The sequence below is a fragment of the Ylistrum balloti genome, unplaced genomic scaffold (genome assembly GCF_031769215.1).
Source record: "Ylistrum balloti isolate Yb309-2 unplaced genomic scaffold, AGI_CSIRO_Ybal_v1 Utg370224, whole genome shotgun sequence".
Taxonomy (NCBI): domain Eukaryota; kingdom Metazoa; phylum Mollusca; class Bivalvia; order Pectinida; family Pectinidae; genus Ylistrum; species Ylistrum balloti.
Genome location: NW_026782187.1, coordinates 72,187 through 97,913, shown reverse-complemented (window position 1 = coordinate 97,913; position 25,727 = coordinate 72,187). Strand labels below are relative to the sequence as shown.

Sequence of the window (25,727 nt, the reverse complement as noted above, 5' to 3'; positions counted from 1 at the left end):
TGAAACATGTACATACCATATGTATTTGCTGTACTTTAGCAATTGCCATTGTGGACCAACCCATTAAAAAGGCCAAAATTAAACAATCACCAACTGTATCCAACTCAGAAGATCCAACCATTACAGATACTACTACTACTAACACTATCACCCGAATGTCGGACGACAATTTGGCTCATTTTTGAGCATGCAGAATTTACATCTAAACTCTGTCAACGCAATGTGACCATAATGTCACCATTGTATTCTCAATAATATGTGATATAGAGAATTGTAATTACCTCACAGCTGAGGCGTAATTTTAACCTTAGCTATACAAATATTTATAGCATTGTTCTGATGAGAAGTTCTAATGACAACTTATAAAAAAATACCATGGAATTGAGATGTTGATGTTCTATCTTCTATGTCATTTATAAGCCATATAATGTTGGTATACTGACAACAACCTATGTGCAGTATATGTATCACAACACGGACTGTACTAGCTTTAATTATGTCTTGATTGTGATATAGATATCATATTTTCTACGAAACCAGATTTCTTGTTTTGAAAAAGGAAACAAACAAAAAAGTCATTGCAATAATGGAAATAGACAGAAATTGCTGATAAAACGGATTTCAGTCTCTGAGCTTCCATTTCTATGTAATTTGATTTACAAGTCTTGGCTGCATTGCTTCCAAATGCTTGAGATAACTACAGGGCAGCATCAAACACAAGATCATCTCCTTGGAGTTACAAGAAAATCACATGCTTGAAATGTTTGAGATAATTTTTGATACAACATACATAGAAAAAAAGATTGCTGACAGATAGTGGTCTGGAGCTACATCCTCAGGAAATCCTGCCTTCTTCCTTAGAAGGCATAGTTACACACAACATGTGTGTTCAAGGTCTGGCTCATCCCAGGATAATTACCATCACACCAGATCAGCTAATAAACACTTTCTGGCTTCATTTTCTCCCAAATATAAAACGGGAAGATTACATGATCTTGAGACTTGATACTTCACAATATTGCAGTTTGGCAAGTTACAAGTATCTGGCACACAATTATTTAAGCAATATCCTGATTTAACCATAAGTTAAAACATTATAATGAAAATCTGTACAAAGCATTTAAGTCTTTATACCAATCCTAAATCTTTACCATAGATCTACCAGTCCAAACTAAACATAGTTAAACTAATTCTAACATTAACCATAGTTATACCAGTCCTAACTATTTACCATAGTTATACCAGTCTTAACTCTTTACCATAGGTATACCAGTCCTAACTCTTTGTCATAGCTATACCAGTCCTAATTTTTTACCATAGGTATACCAGTCCTAACTCTTTGTCATAGCTATACCAGTCCTAATTCTTTACCATAGGTATACCAGTCCTAACTCTTTGTCATAGCTATACCAGTCCTAATTCTATACCAAAGCTATACCAGTACTAACTTTTTACCATAGTTATACCAGTCCTAACTCTTTACCATAGCTATTCCAGTCCCAACCCTTCCCCATGGTCAGCCTATGGCAGAACAGCTATTTTCCACATACTCTATGTGACTATTGACCTACAATGGATTGTCTATTGTTATTAATTAAATATTATTTACAAAATCATATGATTTAATCAAATGAAAGATAACATGGAACAATGCATAATATTAGACGTTATTACATGTGAGTGTGGAGACAGTGACCAGAACGCTACAACACTAGAGGTTGTGTAGGAACAACAACAGGTAAGTATATCCAGGTCAAAGTGAAGTCAATCTATCTCTCATATACAACCACGTCACCAGCATGACGATTCTGAAAACACTGAGGAAACAGACTTAGAAATAAGTGAAAAATGACAAAATGTTTAATGGTTAGCATGTTTGTTATGTTTTCGGAAAACACTTCACTTTGGTTATACTTCAGTACAAACAATCAAGATTTTCCCTATTAAAACCTGATTGTACAATAATTCCTTTCAGTAAAGAATGAAATGTATTTTCCATATCTAATGTGTTTTTTTATTTCTCTGATTGAAGACACGATGTATAAATAGGAGAATTTGTCACTAATCCCATTTAAATGAATCTCCGCCCACAATCCTCGTCATCTCACATTCAAGTCTAACATAATCTAATATATATTACTAGCCAAAATCCAATCATGTGGACATTTACTTGAAAAGGATAAAAAATTTAGAAAAATGAAAGCCAGAAATGGTGTTACAAGGCCACCATTAAATAAGAAGATCCTGTTTACAGAATATTTCAAGTGATAAATGTATAGGGTGACATATCTTTCCGTGTTCAGGACATCTCAGGTGATTACTGTACAGGGTAACAGATCTTCCTGTGTACAGAACATCTAAGGTGATAACTGTACAGAATGTCAGATCTTCCTGTGTACAGAACATATCAGGTGATTACTGTACAGAACATCTCAGGTGATTACTGTACAGTGTGATAGAGCTTCCTGTGTACAGAACATCTCTGGTGATTACTGTACAGAAAATCTGATCTTCCTGTGTACAGGACATCTCAGGTGATTTCTGTACAGGGTGACAGATCTTCCTGTGTACAGAACATCTAAGGTGATTACTGTACAGGGTGACAGATCTTCCTGTGTACAGAACATCTCAGGTGATTACTGTACAGAATGTCTGATCTTCCTGTGTACAGAACATCTCAGGTGATTACTGTACAAGGTGATAGAGCTTCCTGTGTGCCCAACTTCCTGTGTACAGAACATCTCAGGTGATTTCTGTACAGGGTGATAGAACTTCCTGTGTGCCCAACTGCCTGTGTACAGAACATCACAGGTGATTACTGTACAGAATGTCAGATCTTCCTGTATACCGGACGTCTCAGGTGATTACTGTACAGGGTGATAGAGCTTCCTGTATGCCCAACTTCCTTTGTACAGAAAATCTCCAGTGATTTCTGTACAGGGTGATAGATCATCCTGTGTACAGAACATTGCAGGTGATTACTGTACAGGGTGATAGAGCTTCCTGTGTACCAAACTTCCTGTTTACAGAACAACTTAGGTGATTACGCTACTGAATGACAGATATTTCTGTGTGCCTTACAACCTGTGGAACATCTCCAGTGATCGCTGTACAGGGTGATACAGGGAATTTTTGCTGTATACTCTTCATAACGTGTTTCTTGAATGCCAGAAAATGATAATACTCATAAAGTTTCTTTTTACCACAAGTTCACATTTTCATGGTTTTCCAAATTTTGAATTAATATTGATGTATTTTTTTACAGCCATGATGCAACAGTCCATTAACTTTCCTTAAGTTAATTTCATGATATCTTTTTGCATGATTTTAGTCATTACTTGTAAATACCAAAAATAGGATTCACTGAATGAACAGAACAGCCACTCACCATAATACAATTTCTAATGTAATCATAGGTCATATAACAATATTCATAAATACAATTTGTCTTTGTCTTTAACAGGTACCAGTCGACTGGGATATATGAAGTGGTAGTCAATATTCACAACAAAAGTAATGTAAAAAATACTGATCTCCCTCAATATAAGTGATTCAGCACTTTTTTTATAGAGACTTTTGTGAGCATTGTAATCAAACTGACCTGGAAATTTAACTTTTATTCTGTGTTTTTACAAATGTGTACAACAGTATTATTTTAGACTTGTCATATAGGAAAACATACCTTTTTTCTTTGCAGCCTCAATCATAGTCTCATACTGCTGTCGATGTCTCTCTGCCTCCTCAGGATCTTTGGTAGGCAGATTCCTGTGGAAGCAATGCTCTGTCTATTAGATGTGTCACACAAGGTCACATAGTAGAGGTCAAACTAAAGCTGTCAACCACCTCAATACTGAACACATTATCTAACAACTTACCATTATATACATTGTATTTTCATAAACAACTGAACTTTAATGAAAAAAAACCACTGTATTTGGGAAAACTGGTACAGGTTTATATATTAAGCCTAATATTTAATGGGCCTGATTTAGGCCTACTGAGAGTCTGAGAGTCTATTTAAAGCCTATTACTCACACAAACCTCATTTCGGCCAACTGACATCTTTCTTTTACAATGTATACAACCTAATACTTACATGGGTCTGTTTTCGAGTATCAATGCTGTGGTTGACATGACCTCAATATCCTGCTTTTTTGCTGTCTTGACAGAATTGTTCTGATTCTCTCGTTGTTTGTATTCCAGGGAGATCTGTTCAGGGTCCTTAACAGGCACCTGTTTCGGTGTCACTCGCCCAAACAGCTTCCATCCCTGTTGTTCAGATTCAGGATCTAGCTCTTTTGGTTTGCGGGAAAATATGTTCCTGAAAAATTAACAAAATTGTTTATAATCCAATAAACATATAGAATTCTAGTAAACAAACAGTTAAAGCAATATCTTGTTTCTGTAAAGTAAAACATTAAATGAAAATATCGTGATTTAGCTGGGACCTCTGTTGCACCATTTCTATACCAACGTAAGAAAGATACTTCTTGATGAAATCTTCACTTATATGACTGCAGATCATCTAAAACTCTGTTAAGTCGAAGAACCCATTCAACTGAAGTGTTCATCTGGTCGAGACCAGTATTCTCACTTTATATTATCATCAGTTATCATTAATTCAAATACCATAAGTTTTCATGGTTCAGTTGACTTCAAGAAAACAAAGTTTGACTGCATTCTAATACCGGTAACACATTTCAGAAACAGTCAAGCATTACCTGAAGACATAATATCATAACTTTGCGAAAATAAAAGTCAAATGTATGTTAAATCACAGTAAGGGATGTGTTGATTATATCAGCACTAGATAGCTACCTCCTGAAACTCTCCGTCTATCATACTCCCCATTGTACTGAATCACAATTCATCGTATCTATAAACATCAATCCTCAATATATTCATTAATGTTAAAATCATAACTGATCATCCCTACTGTAAATTAATGGTGATTACCTGCTGTGGTACAATTCCATAGAGTGCAACGTAAGGGTGATGTGGCTGTAGTGTGTATATGACAAACACGCCCCCTTGTTAGGGTTATTATGTGTGGGGCACACTGACATCACCACACACAGCCTTGGTAATGGACACCAATAAAATGTCATTAAAAATCTAGTTACATAGTCTTAAATAGAGTAGGGCAAGACTGGTTCTAATATGGGTAGGACAGTCCTGAATCAGGAAGAAGCTGGTCCTAATAAGGGGCACAATAGACCTGTACTAGAAAGAGGGTGGTCTTTATGAGGGTCACAACCAGTCCTCCATTAAGGAAACAGCCGAGGTTATATGAAGAAAAATATTACTGTTGACACATAACTATACAATTTATAGCAGGACTTGAGATTCATGTTCTATCATAAAATTTACTTATTATGTGTGAGAGTAGCTAAATACACAACCTGTTAACCTGATTCTGCAAATTATAACTAGCCCAATCCATAACATTAACCACACCTCTGTAAATACTAGTCCTTTTGTTCACATTAACCACACCTACAACACCTAGATCTGTGTTTGATCACATTTACCACACCTACAACACCTAGATCTGTGTGTGATCACATTTACCACACCTACAACACCTAGACCAGTGTATGATCACATTTACCACACCTACTATACCTATATCTGTGTGTGATCACATTTACCACACCTACAACACCTAGATCTGTGTATGATCACATTTACCACACCTACAACACCTAGATCTGTGTGTGATCACATTTACCACACCTACTACAACTAGATCTGTGTGTGATCACATTTACCACACCTCTGTAAATACTAGTCCTTTTGTTCACATTAACCACACCTACAACACCTAGATCTGTGTATGATCACATTTACCACACCTACTATACCTAGATCTGTGTGTGATCACATTTACCACACCTACTATACCTAGATCTGTGTGTGATCACATTTACCACACCTAAAACACCTAGACCAGTGTATGATCACATTTACCACACCTACTATACCTAGATTTGTGTGTGATCACATTTACCACACCTACAACACCTAGATCTGTGTATGATCACATTTACCACACCTACAACACCTAGATCTGTGTGTGATCACATTTACCACACCTACTACACCTAGATCTGTGTATGATCACATTTACCACATCTACTACACCAAGATCTGTGTATGATCACATTTACCACACATACAACACCTATATCTGTGTATGATCACATTTACCACACCTACAACACCTAGATCTGTGTGTGATCACATTTACCACACCTACAACACCTAGATCTGTGTGTGATCACATTTACCACACCTACAACACCTAGATCTGTGTGTGATCACATTTACCACACCTACAACACCTAGATCTGTGTATGATCACATTCACTACATCTAGATCTGTGTATGATCACATTTACCACACCTGCTACACCTAGATATGTGTATGATCACATTTACCACACCTAGATTTCTTCATGACTATAAATGCTAATTTCATTTCTATATAGTGTTCTTGTGCAGTTCTGCTTTTTTGCTAGACATGTTAGTCATTACAATATTGATGTTGGTTAAAAATTATACCATTAGCTAGGGTGTAAAGGTCAGATTTACTCCTGTTGAAACTGACACATACTGAAATGAAGTTACTGAAATAAATGTTTATGAGATGTGAGAAGGCATATTTTAACATTTGAAGGCTATCACAGTAATGGAACTTGTCCAAGTAATTCATGTAAAAAGACAATGTTTTTATACAGAGCTGTGTGCTCAATGATATTGCATCACTGAAACATGCCTACACTGAGACTGTAAACCTGATGCAGTACTTTCACATTGCAATTATCAACAGTTCAGTACTCCTTGATACCCCTGTATTGACTTCTTGTGTAATTATATCTCAGTTTGGCTGAGTGAAGTGATGTAGGCAGTACTTACGTAGGGGTTGTAAGGATTTCAAGTGTGAAGTAATTATATAGAAACCTAACTGTAAGATTCGAAAAACATTAACGTTTAATTTTATGAAAGAAGTCCCGCCTACATAAGTTAAGTTTATTACCAGTACAGGATCAGCTAAGATCCTCTACACCGATCTCAAACATACAATAGTAACAATATAAAGCAATATCACATCCAGAACAAAATTGTATTTCAATATCTGGTTTCCTGTTATGGTTTCACAATTCACTGATGTGCCTGGTGTATGTAGGTACTACGTTTAATTGGACATCTACAGCAATAATCACATACCAAATCATGTGGTCGTTATGAAAGTAAACATTAACGTTTCCTTGTTGAACCTTGCAACTAAATCTTGTTATTGATATTTTAGTCAAGGAAATAAACTTGGTACTCATTTAGTAGTTGTTTTAAAATTGACAAGTTATTTCAGAAACTAACATTGAATACAAACAAGTTGATACAATACTCCTGGAAATTTGGCTAACTTTTGACAGAATCTTTATAATTCTGTATCCATCCTGCTATAAGCACTGGGAGTCACATTTAACCATCCTCAAAGTCAGGGTGATCATATCATTGGTTTATAAATTTGATAAATAGCAATATTTAATGGTTAATGAGTGGGCTTATTGTCAGGCATGGGCTACTGTTATATAAATACAAAAAATGATTATCTCCAGCATAATGATATGTTCTGCAGTATCATTCATTAAAAGTTGAAGACTTATGAAAACTTAACTGTACTTTAAACAACTAATGATAAAAATACTCTGGTGTTTCACATGACTTGTTATTCGTAATGTAAATATTATTAATTTTACATTGATTGTGAAACGTGCTTAAAGCTTATATTAATTGCTCTTGTTGGCCTGGATGGAAGGGTGTGAGTGGCCTAATTAATGTGGGAGGGAACCAAAGTTTTTACAGAAAATGCATATTGGCAGGCAGGTGACTCCCATATGTTTTCATGCCCGTTTGGGGAATTGAACCCAGGATGAGGTGATAGGCGTGTGTGTTACCACATTGCAACCTGACCATCCATCCATTATTTTGTCATAATATTACATGAAATTAAACATAAGAAATTGAAGCAATATGACAACATAGAACATACTGTTAGCATACAATTGTTGGTTTGTGTAGGTATTAGCCTGTCAATGTAAACTAATATGACAATTACAGACAAATATGACAGGCCCTCTATATATATATATGATATACCACTATATTTTTCCTACAAGTTGTGATGACAAAAAACGGAGTAGAATATGATTCACTGCTGTCTTCTATCATTGAGGGCCTTGACCTACATCTGTTTACATAAACACTTGTCAACTTCAGTGTCCATCCTCACTTCCAACATCACATACTCTAGATTACACAAGGTGCTAGTTTAACCATTTCTATATAATATCCGTGGATTACAATATCATTACTGTCTACAATCATATTAAACATGAATAATCAATAATAAATCAATTGCTAAGCAGTAGGAAATGCTCTTTTTGATCTAAAATTGATGTAATCATTATTAACACACCCTACATCTATCTGGCAATGAGCCAAGCCTGCTAACAAAACTCTTCCTGTCTATTGTTATATATCAACTAGTACTTCATGTAAGAAGTACTGTAAACACACATATTTTTGAGGTAATATTATTTTCAATGTTTTTCACATGTAGCAATTACAGTGCATGTGCTAATTCATCATTAGGCTAATTCGCCAAACAGTGATAACACAATTTAATTTGATTAGACTAAGGATGACTGAAATGTATATTGTAATTTGTAAATGTATTAGCTGAAATATACTGTATGCATTCAGGAAAAAAGAATGAAAAAAAAATCATTCAGATCAAATACCATTTATTACTAGTTATTCAAAATGAATGTGTGTAACTATGCTTAATGCAGTCAATGACAGGGCTTTTTTAAGGGTGTTTTCAGGTTGTTTATTAATGGGCCTCATTCTAAAGTGAAATTATTTCATATTTGAGCATAATTCCAAAAATTTGCATTTCATTCCTGAAAATTTCCTTCCAAAAAATCACCATTTTTCTTCTCAAAATGAGACAAAGAGCCCAGGATAAATAAAAGCTTAGGCAGTATATGAAGGCCCTGTGAATATGAGTCAATTTTGTTATGAATAACACAATAATTCTGTAGTACTGTTATCATATCTCAATGTAGACTTCAATTAATCACATCTGCATTATCCTGGTATTAATGAAAACCTACATGTACAGCCTCTATTATTACTGACAATGTGATAATCAAGTGTGGTTAATACATCTGTGGAGCCATCAACTACCCTGGTACTGAACTGATATGTGGCATCTCAGCCACCCTGGTCCTAATAGTGAACCAATAAGTACCGGGTATGTATATCATCCTTCTGTGGCAACATCAGCTGCCCTGGTTGTAATAGTGAACCAATAGTGTATATATATATATATATCTATTATCCTCTTTGATGTGTCATAAAATAATGATTACCTGACAATCTGGATAAGATAACACACATCTCAGTTCTGTTAGGTGTTAACTGGCCATGTGTCCTGTATTACACATTTTGGCTTCCAGCCACTTATTTAAGTGCTGCACCTGTGTCAGCATGGCAATCTATACCTTTATCAGAATCTGTCTTACTTTACTCTTCTGATTTCCTTTTCTGCTGTTGTAAACAAGTTTTCTGTTAATAATATTACAGGATCAAGGAGAAATATATCATTCTTTCATTTTTAACTTTTGATTTGAAATATTCTTAGTTACCTCCAAACTAAATGATGCATGAAAGGGACCTGTAACAATGTTTCAGGGGGAGGATGGCTTGTATGTATACTTTTACTAGTAATAGACCTGTGCATAGCACAAAGATTCATGTAACAGTACAGGTATGTCAGTGGTAGATAAAGAGATACAGTTATATACAGTAGAAATACAGGTAAAATGACCGATATTTCAGTGTAAACAGTATAGAGATACAGGTATTAAAAAGGGCTGGTGTAGGACAAGAGAATTTCTACCTTTTAATGATCACGACCACACCTTAAACTTGTCCCCAAAAAACACCATCTCTCATTTACTGGTATATTTTTTAACCATTACTTTTGGCAAGCAACATATGTAGGCAAGTGATTTGTTAGTTATGAACTTGGTACTGAAACCTGAAGAAACAAGGCTAATAACCAGTACCATGTTCTAATGTTGATCTTTCTCTGTATCAACAATGTTCTAAGTGTCTCGTATCATATTTAGGTCTTCTGTACTTTTAAAATATTAAATATGTAAATTGCTACACACCAATTTTACCTGAACAAACATTATATCCACCATTCTCAACTACACTTAAACTATGACTGTGTTAACCTCTAGTTGTTCCATTTTGCAATTAGGTGTTTTAATATTTACAATCCAAAGTCACAACTTTTTCAAAGAAATTTTGTATTATGTTTTATGTCATTGAAATATTATTCTTCAGTAGTGAAATTTGTGTGTGATTTTGTAACACATTTTTTTCCCCGAACAGGTACACAATGACACCTATGGTGACTTATATCAGCACATCTTATCTTATCTACCACCCATCAGCCAACTTATATATCTACACAAACTTGAAGAAGGGTTATAAAATCTATCTCATTAAGGATATTCAAAAATAATGTCCATTGCTATATCAATATTTTACCTTTTTACACAGAGACACATTTGGAATCAGTTAACTTGTGTGATCAGAGATCTTGTGAATCAGCTACCTTGATGAACAGTGACCTTATGAATCATTATCAGTGACCTTGTGAATTAGTGATCTTGTGAATCAGTGATCTTTTGAATCAGTGACATTATAAATCAGTAGCCTTGTGAATTGGTAAGCTTGTGAAACATTGACTCCATGAACCGGTGTCCCTACAATGCAGTGACTTTGTGAATGATAGAGATATACATTCATGTATACATATGTAAGAAAAACAATCTTTATTTGATATGTTATATATTACACCTATCATTTAAACACTAGATATATATATATATATATATAGGTAAACAAAAACATGTGACATATGGGGGAACCTTCAGTGATAACATCCTGTTCCTAAATATTGGAAAGATATAGCCGAGTTTTAATTCCATAATCATGGGATATTGATTGCACTTGGAAAAAAAAAAAAAACTCATTCTCATAATCATGTCGGAAAAAAGTTGCATAGGGGAAAAACCATCACATCAAGATCTAAATTTTAAACAATCCTCATATTCCAAACTGTTTCATGTTATCAAGGTATCTCTACCAATAGGGGAAAACAGACTGAAAAACAAAGCCACAGAGAATGTATTGTAATCCTTCTGCTGTACTAATCTGGTATGGGATTCCAAGTGCACCAGTAAGTATGTGATAACCTTACATCACAATGCCACACAGGAATTTTTTCTGATGCACTTACTATTACCGTTTATTTAGGAGCCACATGATACAAAGGATATCAGTAAATTGGTAGGTTTGTCTGTGAGGCTCTAGACACACACAACATACAAAGGACATCACAGGGATCTCTTCATCTAAAGCCAAATTCTCCCTGGCGGCCTTAGACCATTATAGGAGGCTAAAAGTACTGAAGCTGCTTAAACTGACCACAAGAATGCACATAAACCGACCTCCATGTAACATCCAGAACACTCTTCTCCTGAAATTTCTTTTGTCAAATTAGGATGGGATAATTTTTATCTCACTTTGGAAAGAAAATTGAAAAACTAAAAAAACAAAAAAAAGGGAGCAAGAAAAACATATGTGAACATTAGTGGATACAGAAACATGCAACTAAAGCTTAGCATAGATACATAAAGTAATACTTTCCACCTAAAACGCAGCTCACACACAAACAAGTAAGTGATGGCTTGAAGACGACTAGCTATTCACAAGGGATAAGACTAGAATTTATTGGTGTATTTGTTTTTTAAAGCAGACAATGTGGTAGCTTTGAACAACAATACTTGTCAGGATACCATCCATTACATTCTTCTTTTCTCTGGTTATCTGGCTCCCAGTAAATCACCTTCTAAGCTGCTGCAGTATTGGTGGTCTAGAGCTAATGGCGTGAAACCTCCCAGACTAGTAGGAGAGAGACATCCTGTTCTGGTGGACACTAATTTCTCTTTTCAGCCAATGTATTACCTTATCTAAGAAGACAGATTTGTCTCCACTGCAAAAGCAATGGTGCCAGATAATCACATCTGGAATACAGGAATGACTTTTTGATGGAATCTACCTCTGATCACCAAGACAACAGGACTTATTCTGTCGACCAATCACAACACCTTATACACTAATGTCACATTTAAAAGTTTGGAGAGCTTTGAAAATCAATTTCTTTTCTTTCTTAAATACTAAAAATAAATTATGTAACAATGAAAGCCAAATTCAGCAATGAACAAAATGTTTGAGCTTTAATAAAAAAACTATCAGGCAAATGTAATGATTGTAAGCCTTTTGGATCATCAGAAGAAGTTGTTTCAAATTTTTAACAAAGTTCACCACTGTGAACTTAATCTGCATAGCTTTATACTAGGAACTTATCTGCTAAATATGATGATTGTAAGCCTTTTGGTCACGGCCAAGAAATTGTTTAAAGGAAAAGTTAATGCTACACCTAAACTAGGAAAATTAAGAGTGTTAATATCTGTACAAGTTTGAAATTGTTGTGTTATTTCCAATGAAATATAAAACTGAAATGCAGAGAATTTTACCGATATAGGGGTATTACACTCTACTTCAATCATGTATGTTTTTTCTTTTTCACAATATTGAAAGCTTATTGTTTTCTGAAATAACAAACTTGATCAAGATATATGTGTGCACACAAACCACAGGAATGTGGTAGACTGTCTCCAGCAATGTGGGGTTCCCATGTGTGAGTCCTGCCCCTCAGTAGTCTGACCTCTATCAACTTGTGACTCACACTAAAGTCTGGTTTCCACCATTGAGACATTCTTTACTGAATCAACAACATAAGAATCTTTACTATGCATGCTTAGCTTGTACAATCTTAACTCACACTAAAAAACATTTTTGAACTCATTATGTTTTATCATATTCCCAAGATAAAACCTTTATCATCAATATATTTTTTATTTCTCTGTGCTGTCTGTAAATGTGACTTAAAAATCAATAGTAAAACAATGTGTGTGTTGGGATATCTCTCTGGAGTGATGATATTTATGACGAAGCACAGCTTTAACTCCACATGGTATATTAAGCATTGTCATCTTTCCATTCTGTACCACATCATTGACTCAATCCTCTTTTTTAAATTAACAAGTTTTGTTATTTCTGGTGGATATCAACTTTTAATTTTGAAGATTTGCATTAATTTTTTAGCTGAGAAATCCCACTACTTCCTTAATTGAAAAGTTGAGTTAATATCATAGAAAGAAGTTTTAGCTATGTAGATGAAAGCTGTAATTAGATAAAGTATAGAAGCCTATTTAATGAGTCCTGATAGATCCTGTATTATAGTTAAGGTTCTAGATGTCAGAGTGGGTAAGCTGCTTAGGGAGGGAGGTGATATTGTCAATGTTTGCCCATTACACAAATGTTATCTCCCTAACAACTACAGGTTTACTCCTTAAACCTTGTTTACCTGCCTAAAATGCATATAAATAGAAAGCTGACCTAACATTGAAGTATCAATGCCAGTGTTTGAAATTATGTAAAATGAGTGATCTGTCTGCATGAACTGTGTAAATCTAACTATCTGTATTTATCTAAAGAGAGTAACAGACACAGGAAAGACATAACAATGAAATGTTGTAAAAACTGCTCAGGAATACCTGGGGCATCTCTAGCTATGTGTGAAAATGGTTGATGACCCATTTGTACAATAACTTCATTGGTCTTCAAGCTTTCTCTCTGTGACTGCCTAGTCAGATCTACTATATATATACAGATAACAGTTTAAAAGTGTTTTCATTTTTAATTGTATCTGTGGTATCATAAAGTCTGCAAATTGTCCTTAAACAGAATGGTATGGCACAGAAATGTTATAAAAGTATAGCAAACTAACTGTTCATGTTTGACCAACACAAAAACTAACAACCTCTCCCTCCATTTTCATGCTTGGAAGGAAACATCATATTATACCAACACAAAAATAACGTCCTGTGATAAGCTCGGGTAATTTTGAGGTAGGGACGTCCTGTAGTCACTAGTGTCTACCTCAGTGAACAAAATACAGGATGCCCTTTACACGAGGGAAACTTAAATAACTTAATTTCTGCACTGAAAGATAAAGAAAAATGTCAATACAAGGATAATGAGCTACCTGACTGTGACACGAATGCTTTATTGATTGTTAAATTAGAGTATGACTGATGTTTGTCCATCTCTATTGTCCCAACGTAGAACTACTGATAAATGATGGTTCGTCATCCTGTATTATGCTGATCCCTTGAGTTTGAATCTGGACTTTACTGACATATGGATATGTGCATTATAAAGACAATGATGTCCTTAAATTAAGACAAATTGATTCCAAGTTCACCACAAAATAAAGAATTTTATGTCATGGTACATGGTGTAAGAACTACTACATCAAAAATTTCACTTAACAAAATGTCGCAAGTGTTAGGGTAGACTTTTTATTCTACGGAAATTAACAGGCACATGTTGATCAGTGATGTTTGCTGTTACTGTACATGGTATCAATTGGTGTATTGAGTGGGAAATGGTCCACATTTACAATGGCAATACTATGGTAATAACTCCAGTAATCAAAAGTCTCCTTACTGACCTGAGAGTCAGATGGGAATACAACAACATTCCAATGTTCCCTGAGATGTTTGTGTTATAGTCATACAAGTAGTAATGTAAATTACATCAGGAGCAAACTTGAGAAAAAGTCCCACATCACCGCCATGTTCCATTGTAGAGACTAACATATCCCTGTTCTAAACATCCTATCAAACCTGACAGAATGTCCTATCTGACAGAATGTCCCAAATCACCCCAATTTACCACCACAGGTATCTTCTGTAACCATCCCTGTCCTAAACATCCTAACAAACCTGACAGAATGTCCCACATCACCTCAATTTACCATCATAGGGTATTGTCTATAACCATCCCTGTTCTAAATAGGTTTTATGTTTCTATAAATCAACTTAGGCTGAAAACCAATACATCTTTTAATGTGTTCAATCATCCCCATGGTAATACTACTGTACTTAACAGCAATATGAAGTACAGATACTGCAGGAAAATTAGAAATAGTTCTCTGTTCACACAAACGTTTTATTGACTATAGTACAATGTAATCATCTTTTTTTGCTAATAAAGGTTACCCCAGTTTATGTACAAATGTAATCAGGGAAAGTAAAGCTCATCAGAAATCCCTGCGTCCTTATAATTAACCAACAGTTACAAATCAGAGTAAGCTTCAAGGCAGACAAAATGGTTGAGTCATTGTTTTTAGAACTTAAAGCTCACTTAATGTACAAAGCATCGAATGATTTCTAACATCGAAAATTAAGATCTAGCTGAAATTGTCTGCCTCTAGATAAAATGACTTAATAAACATAAATAAGTTTTGCTGTCAATACACCTAACGTAAAATCAATTGATTTATGGGAATGCATGTTACCACTCAATTACATTACACCTATTGTATAGAAAACAGTCCTTTCTGTACTGTTAGTAAACTTGAAAGTTGAGAACATAATCTGTTTATTTGTGATCACTGGCAAGTCAGACAGAAAATGGCAATCCAATTCCTTCTGATGAGGTTCAGGCATTGAAGCCTATATTAAGAACAGAATCAACTGAATGAAATACTTTTCCATGAAGGACATTAATCCACTTAAATAAACTCTGTCCAGAATTTCCATATGGTCATTGTTCTGTTATAATAGACATAAAGCTTTTAGCTAGCTAACAACAGTTGTCACATAGCTCTTCTTTAATATTAAACTGGTGACCACAACAACATGCTTATTACCTGTAGAATTTTTACCTGAGTTTATAAGGTCAAGGTGGTGTTGTGAGTAGATAATGTTATAATGCATCCTGCTACAAATTATACATGTTCGGTGCCAGATCTGTGTATTATGTAATGTTTAATACATGGCATTTCATCATGTTGTTACAGGTACAAGTAAAATTTGTAAGTATCATTTGTTTATTTGAAACTATTGATAAACACAACTGATCTTCATTGTAATGTCAGCAGTCAGGGAAATATGTCAAGATAAAGTTGATCAATATGTGTCAGTGAAGATAACACCTCTATATAAATTGGTTGTAATCATGTACTAACTGGGCAATGTCATATTCTGGATTGTTTTATTTTTAAACATTACAAGTCATATATTCATAAACTACTGATCAGAGATATTTTTTTTGGGCTACAAAACTCATATTTCCAATTTAGTTGAAGAATTCAGTAACTTGACCCAGGCGATGAATACTTTAATGAAACACTGAGTCACATTTCCATTGATATGTGATAATTGTAGGCTAGGTCAGGGTCCCCAAGTAAACATCACGTGTGTGTCCATTATACAGAAAACAGGCCAAAACTGGAGAAATTAATTATTCTAGCAGAGCTGGATATGATTATTACAATAACAGATATGGATACATAATTTTCAATAAGTTCTTACACAACCTTACATAAGATCTGATGATGAATATCTGTATACATTTTAACATTAGACAACGAATATTCCAGGATATACATACAACTCAGCTAGCTAAATCTAAATCATCTCACATCCAGGAAGTTAACATCCTAATACCTAGAACCATCACAGATCATAGAGGAGATTAATCTTAGTAATTGTTCTCTATCTGTAACGCTGGTTATCATCAATATTCTTTTACAAATGTAGCTGCACACCTATATCCATGTACAAATACACTAATGATTGGAGATAAAAGTGATGAAATTCTTCCACCAATACACCTTAGAACATACATCTAAGACTCCATGGAACCTTTCTCTGATTTACAGTTATGAAAAAACCAATTTACAACTGTAGGAAATATTGCAATTATTTTGATGAGTCAGGCATACCAAATTATCAGTGCCACCCCTTACCCTCTTCTTAACTATTTCCGTACTGCATGTTCCGTCCCAGTTCTGTACTGGATGTACTTTTTAGTCTTAACCCCAGCAAGTATAACAAAAAATAGCTTCGCCCATGTGCATTTTTGTCGTGTTGTATTTTGAAATGACTATTTAACAGGTTAGTGTCAAAATAGGATATTATTAAGTGATAGAGTTTTAGTATATATCTTTATTGTATTGTTGATGATATTTCTTGTCATGAAGAACTGTTATTAAACAGAAATTCATTAAATATATCTCAAGGTTGTATCAAGAATCTTCTATCTTTCAGGTTAAACTTTTTTTCTACATTGGAATGTACAGTGAATTGATATCATATAGGACACCAGATGGCCATAGGGCACCAGTTGGCCATATGACATTGGTTGACCATAGGTCATTGCATGTTTGAATGATATCAAATTCCTGTCATAACAAGCCAGTATTATTGATATAAGACAATGCTATGATTTATATTGAAAATAAACTTGCAAGATAAAATATTGCATCACCGTTGAAAACAAACGTGTGCACATATGTACACTGTCAATATTTATGTTGGCTGTTTGTCATTTGTTGTCAGATGGTAGGATGATGTACATTGTAAATATTTCATGGAAACCTGTCATTTAGAAAGCAGTATGAAGTCTTATTCATAGTTGCTGAGCTTAATTAGTCTGAATCCATGCTTTAATTGATGTGTAACAGCTGATTCATTATGATCATTCAGACATACATTCATGACCATTACATAGTCCAGATCTCTGCTTCAATAATAAAATCTGTAGATAAAGCACTCAGTACCATTAAAGATAAATAAGTTTAAACTTGAATTGTTACGACTTGCTAAATATTTACACACACATTTATAGTTATAACAGATTTCTTTTTAATATATGGGGTTACATAGAGTAGACGTTTAATTCAATCCAACTCTTCTGGTGTCGCTTTTAGTCTTTGACATTTTTAGTTTCACATAAAGACTTGTTTCAAATATGTGAGATAGGAAACTTGTAATGTACATGTATATAATGTACTTTTTCCTCAGCTTCCTCAAAGCTAGAGTTTTATTATAACAGTTTTCTTGCCATTTTTTCACTAAATTGAACAAATCTTATAAATACTTTCTAGACACTGCTCTAGCTATAAACCAGATACAGTGGCAATAGTACAAACATGTATGAATGTCTTATTTTTATGTATCCTTATGTGAGAAGTGACATGATGTACATTCAACATTATATTTGAATACTTCAGACAGGAATCCCTCCCTCCCTACTGACACAAAGATACAAATTTATAGATGATGGAGAATTATTGGACACAATTTTAATGTAAAAACCACACAATACAACTCCTTTAATATTGTTATTTTCTTGAGATCTTCCTTGATCCAACACCCAACATCTGTACCCACAAATTTCATTGGTTACCAATCCAATAAAATCTGATAGATACATCTTTACAGAGAAAGCAGTGAACCCTGGTACATTTTAGCTTTGTACTATTGCAAATAAAAAAAAAATTGTATTCAATTTATTATTTTTCATATGAACATTCCTCCAATGATTTTACAGGCAAGACAGAATTTCACAAATATTGCTGTACAGTAATATGGTATTTACAAAAAATTTTAAGTAACTGAAACTCCATCAGTCCTTTCTTTGGTGGAAACCGTACAACTATCTTTCGATTTTAGCTTCTAATTGATCAAGGTTTACAAATTATGCACTCTAGTATAATATTCATTGTGACAGGCTAAAATATCTTCCTTTTAAATTTTAATTCAAAATGGCATCATCTGTCCAGTTGCTGCATTTGAAAATTGTTTTCAAAAAAAAAATCAACATTTTGCTTTTTGCATAGAATACCTTCCATTTGTGTATTTTGTGTACGAGAATGAAATCATGACATTATCTAATGTCCTGTTTCGCTGGATACAAACATATGAACTGAACATAGCCACCATTTGTCTCCAATAATAGACGTTTACATAACGTCAACACAGTTTGTTGACTTTAGTCGACAACCGGGAGAAAAGAGCACATTTTTTGGTCATTTTTAGTCAACAACAGTAGAGAAAGAGTTAAAAGATAAAACCATCACAACATATACAACAAAGTCATTATCTATGTGAAGGACTTGTTTTTGTTGAATTTTTATGTCCTTGAAAGGAAAAAAAAAAAGATAAAAATTGAGAGGGATTTATCCACAAAGTCTAATGTCATCGAAAATCTTTGGAAAACCACAAAATCTTCTCATCCTGACAATGTGATTTTTTCAGTACTTAAGAAAGCTACAACTCATAACAACATAAAATATCTGAAAATAAGCAGTAATTACAAATTTATTTTTATGTCTCTTGACATGTTTCTGTCAGGAATTCTGAAGAAATAAAATTTAATTGGTGTGTTGTTTCATTACTCCATCACAGGATGCTGTTGAGTAAATCAGAGGATAAAGGAAGTGTGACCTCTGACAAAGGTCAAGTGTCATGTACAGTCTATAGTCTATCAAACACATGTCTGTCATTACCTCTCAATAAGGCCTGTTGACTCTGTATTTCTAAAATCTTATGGAAATGAGTCAGAAAATCAATTTTATTACTTTTGCAGTCTTCAGTGCTCAGAATGCGTAAGATAAAATTGCCAAATCATCTACATATTGTCAAACCACTGACCTGGTGAACTTTCATTTATCATTTAAATTACACATTAGCTTTCTCATTTGACCTCAATATCTACTTGATACATATTTGTTCAATTCACATTTTCTATTTCACAAATGAGGTGACAGGGACTGCCCACTATCATAACAAACTTGTGTGGTGTTATAGGTGTACTGTCACTAAAACTCTGTAACCTATATATAGTTAATTCACATGCTAATTACACATTAACTTTCTCATTCGATCTCAATATCTACTATGGAATACTAGAAACCACAAGATCTCTTACTGCTCTAATTGATATTAACACATACCTCTTCAATTTACATCTTCTATTTCACAAATGAGGTAACAAGAACAGCAAACTATCATAACAAACTTGTGTGGTTTATAGGTAGACTGTCACCAAACCTCTGTAATCTATATATAGTTGAGTCACATGATTATTGTAGTACAGCAGTAAATGATCAGTCATTACTACAGGGATATGCCTTAAACATGACATTGTCAGATGAAGTAGATAGAAATATTTTGCTATTCATCTGTCAGTGCTTCAAATGTTACACATATCCACTTACATGGACAACAAGAATTACCAATAATTATGCCTACTGTATCCCCACTTTGCTTATCATAAGGACTAAATGAATATGTTGCATTCATTATACTTCTTGTTCTAATATCCGAAGATCTATTTCTGTAGATTTTTCAGCTATACTTTTCAAAATCTCAAAACTTCTGTTTGGATGGTCATACATATATATAAAAATATATGCCAGGTCTCATTATGATAGCTTAAATAATTTAAGAGAAATAAAGACCAACATTGTGCTACACAGAAAGATTTCACATTGCTCAATCATGAAGGTCAAACAAATAGTAAACTGTTGGTGAAATTCAAGATATAAAGTTTGTGTAGGGAATATCAAACATAAAGATCCATACAATTTTAAAGACATTGTGAAAAATAAAGCTAAACAAAAAACTTTAACATTGCACAATCAATTAACAATGTCTAATTAACGTTAAATTGTTGATGAAAATCAGATGATTTAGATGTTCCAGACATAAATCATGGACACCACATCAGATGATTTAGATGTTCCAGACATAAATCATGGACACCACATCAGATGATTTAGATGTTCCAGACATAAATCATGGACACCACATCAGATGATTTAGATGTCTCAGACGTACATTATGGTCACCGTGTCTGGTGATTCAGGTGTCTCAGATGTACATTATGGTCATGGTGTCAGGTGATTCAGGTGTCTGGGACATACGTTATGGGAAACATGTCAGGTGATTCAGGTGTCTCGGATGTACATTATGGACACCATGTCTGGTGATTCAGGTGTCTCGGACATACGTTATGGGAAACATGTCTGGTGATTAAGGTGTCTCGGACATACATTATGGGCATCTTGTCAGGTGACTTAGATATGACTTATACACCCCGTTAACTTTGAATTGTTGCAGGAGTTGGCACATTACCTTCAGAAAAACTAGCACTGGCACTATAACATTGTAAAATCAAAAGTACCCAGCAAAATTATAGCACAATTACATACTTACTGATCATTGTCTATAATCTCCTATTTTTCTTTGTAAACATCTAGAATTTTTATCAACAACGTGATAATTGCTGGCCTGGGTTTGCCCACAAGTCTGTCGTCTAGCAGCTACAAGTTGGTGTTTACTTATATGATAAAGTTCAGTAGTTATCTGTAATACAGATTATAATCCTTTCTCTAGGAAACACATGATGCTCCCTGATGTTGATTTTAGTAACATCCTAACTGCTACCTTATAGAATTACATGCTTTTGACCCATACTTCAAAATAACAAGATCTTCATGAGATTTACATAGGATAAGAAATTTCTCCATACACATCTAGTCATTAAATTTTCTTTTTGACTGTACATATGTGATGGTCACGAATGTATGCATTCACCACGAATCCTGTACCCACACAATACAGAGGTACATCAGTGTAAACTAGAGCAAGTGTCATAAACTAGAACAAATTGTTGACTCAGACTCAAATTCTACAACAATGTCATGTTAGTACAGATTTGCAAAATAAAATAGGATAATACATATATCATCACATGACCTCCATCTGATCAAACCCACACTGGCATAACCAAATTCTACAATATTATGTTGTTTATGATATAGATAATACCTTATATACCACATGACCTCCATCAATAAAACACACCATGCCATCATCAGGGCATTAACACACTACACTTGTTCGGAATATTTTAAATCCTATTATTTATTATGGTAATATATAACTACTATCTACTTCTTTATTTTTTTCATTTTTGCAACTATGACCATCAAACAAGAAATGTTGATGACTTTTATAAATATAGGATATTGTATTTGATTATTGATTAAGTTTAACAAAATGTGGCTATTTTTTCACATCTCTGCTTGCTGAGAATCAAATATGGCTATTTCTTTTCATTCTCATCTCTGACAGACAAAGGACACAACACAAAATATGGCTATTTCAATAATGTATACTACTTTTCATCACTGACTGTTCAGGGACACAAAATGTGGCTATTACTTCTCATCTCTAACACAAAATGTTACTTCTGAAGTTATCTGGTTCTTTATGAACACAAAGTGTGACCATTATATTTGAAGTTCTCTGATTGTTGAGGGACACAAAATGTGACTATCACTTCTTAAGTTCTCTGATTGTTGAGGGACACAAAATGTGACTATCACTTCTGAAGTTTTCTGATTGTTGAGGGACAAAAATGTGACCATAACATCTGAAGTTCTCTGATTGTTGAGGGACACAAAATGTGACCATAACATCTGAAGTTCTCTGATTGTTGAGGGACACAAAATGTGACTATCACTTCTGAAGTTCTCTGATTGTTGAGGGACAAAAATGTGACTATCACTTCTGAAGTTTTCTGATTGTTGAGGGACAAAAATGTGACCATAACATCTGAAGTTCTCTGATTGTTGAGGGACACAAAATGTGACCATAACATCTGAAGTTCTCTGATTGTTGAGGGACACAAAATGTGACTATCACTTCTGAAGTTCTCTGATTGTTGAGGGAAGTGAAGATCAAATCATCATACAAAGTTCTCATATGTATATATATATTCTCATGTAGATGATTCTACGTCTGACACTGCTTGTGCATTTTTGGCTGCAATCATATTACCAGTAACTTTAAATTGTGGTATACAGTGTTGTAGCCAATACCAGAACCATGTTAAATATTATGATACTGCCAGGCTGTCTAATGTAACCATCTTATTAATAATGGATCTCCTTAAAGCTTGTATTGATTATATACCTGCATTAGCGGGGGTGAAGATGTCAACATTCTCTATTTTATAGTATAGCCATGAATTATTAGCCAACAATAACACATGACCATATATCAAATCTGGTTCCTAGCATGATGTTACATTTATGTACATTTGCTCTCTGCACCCCTGGAACATGTCGGGACAAAATTCAAGGTTCCATATGGGACACCTTGTGGAAAAGACAAAAAGACTAGTTTGATCCTTTGATGTGCATCAAACGAATCTCGAGGTCACACAAGGTATATTGTAATGACTTTGAGGTTGAGTGTTGCTCCTTTGTAATTTTCAAAAGGAGTGTATCAGCCTGTAATAGGTCAGATCTTTCCTCCTGGAACAAAACACATTACTTTGCTTGTGCCTTCAAATTTGCTATGACATCTTCCAGGGATACAGAGAGTGAAAGTGAAAAGAAAGTGATCATAAACCCTGGAGTATCAAGGATGATGTACAATATATCTATGCAGAACCTATAAACTGGAGTATTAAATCACAGACTCTTTGTTTTTTTTAATTAATCAATGACATCTTTGTTTAAATACAGATACATGTGTACAAATATCAGTAAATTGAATCTCAGAATATCATTGAAAATAAATCTAAGTAGTGTGTCTATCATCGTCTTATATCACTGCCTCAAAATTCCTTACATTATTTCAAAAAATGTGCCAGAAAAAAATTGTTTAGTATTAATATAACTTATGATTGACATTTGAGATACTTTCTGAAATGCTCCTGTTAATTATCCAGTCTAGTGAAAGAAAAAAAAATTCCCCCTAGGACATTAAAGTGTGCCTTTACCACAAAAGTCATTTAGCAATTCCAAAAAAGTTATTTACTCCTTGCCATGTAATCAAAAATATTCATTTATTGTGTTGCATTAAAAATCAAACAATATATGGTACAATATATACTACAATATAATGACACTAGAAAAATTATTTTAAGTTCCAATTCATAAACTAGTATCAATTAAGAATATCTATAATTCTTTCCTGATTTGATGGTAAACTAACATAATGATCTTATTTGCTTTTAGAATAATATACTACACTGGGAACTTGAACCCCTCATAAGGATTTTATTCAAACTAACAACTAATTTAACTATATACATGATCTGTCAGTTGCAATCATGTCATGCATGTTCCTAAATTTGATAGCATACATGTATGTATATTATCCACTTATTGTGCTGTAGCAAGTCAAAACTACTGGTTTCTATGGCTGAAAGATAAGTTGATGCAAAATAACATTTGAATGAAAATATGATACTTAACCTGCATACCTACCAAAATTGGGTTTAGAATGACATTGATACAACCTTTAACTGCCTATGCATTGAAGAGAGAAGAAATGAACAATTACCTTGATAAAAACCCAGAAATGCCTTTCCGCTTCGGCTTAGCACCTCTATCATCAATTCCACTGTCTTGAGAGCCATTTTTACATCGTTCAAAAGAATTTCTAGAATGAAGATTGATTTCCATAAATCCTCCATCACCAGTATCTATACAAAGTCCTGTCCCTTCACCATCATCTATGGAGGCTGCGGACACAGAAAAGTCTGTACAAGTGCTAAGACTAGAGAGGCTAGAGGCATCATTGAATGTCCGCAGGAGAGAATCTCCAGTATGTACCCTGTGAATCCCAGAATCCAGATCCAAACTGCTACATGTAAGCTGGTCTGGTTCCTTTAATCTCAACAAAGAATCAGTTTCACCTAAACTTCCAGTGTCTAAATTGGTTTGCTTTAATATCTCTGAGTTTTGGTCAATATCATCAATATTGAGTATAGTTTCAGTTGATGTGCTCTGGTTACTGTCATGTTCAGATAATGCACCTGCATTGCATGCAGCCGCTTCCTCAGGTACATCAACTGAACTAGAGGCTCCTTGACTATTCTCAGTCCCCTTCTTGTTGGTGACTAGTTGACGAGTGGTAGGAATGTACACAAGTGGCAACTGAATGTTTTGCAGAACAGTAGACAAACGATTATTAGACCCTTCATTAATGTCCAGTGGAACATCTTGAGTGAGAGTAATTGGTGATATAAGAAGTCCAGATTTCAATCTCACACCAGGATCTAACCCGGACTCACAGTAAGACTGATAACTGTCATTTGAGAGAGATATTTTCTCATCTGATACTGATGAAGAACTATTTGACCGTTTGCAATCAGGTTCATCAGATCCATTGCATCCCTCTTCTGAACTACAACTTAAGTCGCATTCCTTTGAATTGCTGTCGTCTGATAAAAGTCTTTCACTGCCATTTGCACCATTGGTGCTGCTAAAGCAATTGTGTGTAGTCTCTTTAATACGAGATTTCAGAATGTCAACATCAACATTGTTTTCGCTATCAACAAACCTCATGGTATCTTTCGATTCAGTTGAGAGTACACCGGAATATGAAGCAGAAGGCAGATCTTCACACATGCCTAATATCATCTTCTCATTTTTCCGTACTAAAAGAAGCAAATCAAGTTTGCCCATTTTGTACACACAAACAAAGCACAGTCACATTCATAGCTGCTTTGACAGTTGTGTGTATTGAAAAATATCCGAATACTGAGGTCAATTGAGAAGGTTCCGATAACGACATGGCTATGTAACATATAACAACATATCAAGCCACGTGAACTTAACACAAGTGTGAAATATA

At 34.3% G+C, this 25,727-nt stretch overlaps 1 protein-coding gene across 1 annotated transcript in view; it reads right to left on the bottom strand.

Annotated features, from left to right (window-relative positions):
• The window catches only part of LOC132551874 (TBC1 domain family member 14-like), a 44,041-nt gene extending 18,483 nt beyond the window's left edge, over positions 1 to 25,558 (bottom strand). Inside the window, exons 1-3 of the mRNA XM_060216019.1 lie at positions 24,432 to 25,558; positions 4,097 to 4,321; positions 3,683 to 3,765 (exon numbers count right to left, since the gene is read on the bottom strand). Of these exons, the coding sequence (XP_060072002.1) occupies positions 3,683 to 3,765; positions 4,097 to 4,321; positions 24,432 to 25,558 (1,435 nt within the window). The remainder of the gene's footprint in view (positions 1 to 3,682; positions 3,766 to 4,096; positions 4,322 to 24,431) is intronic.
• Positions 25,559 to 25,727: the final 169 nt, after the last annotated feature.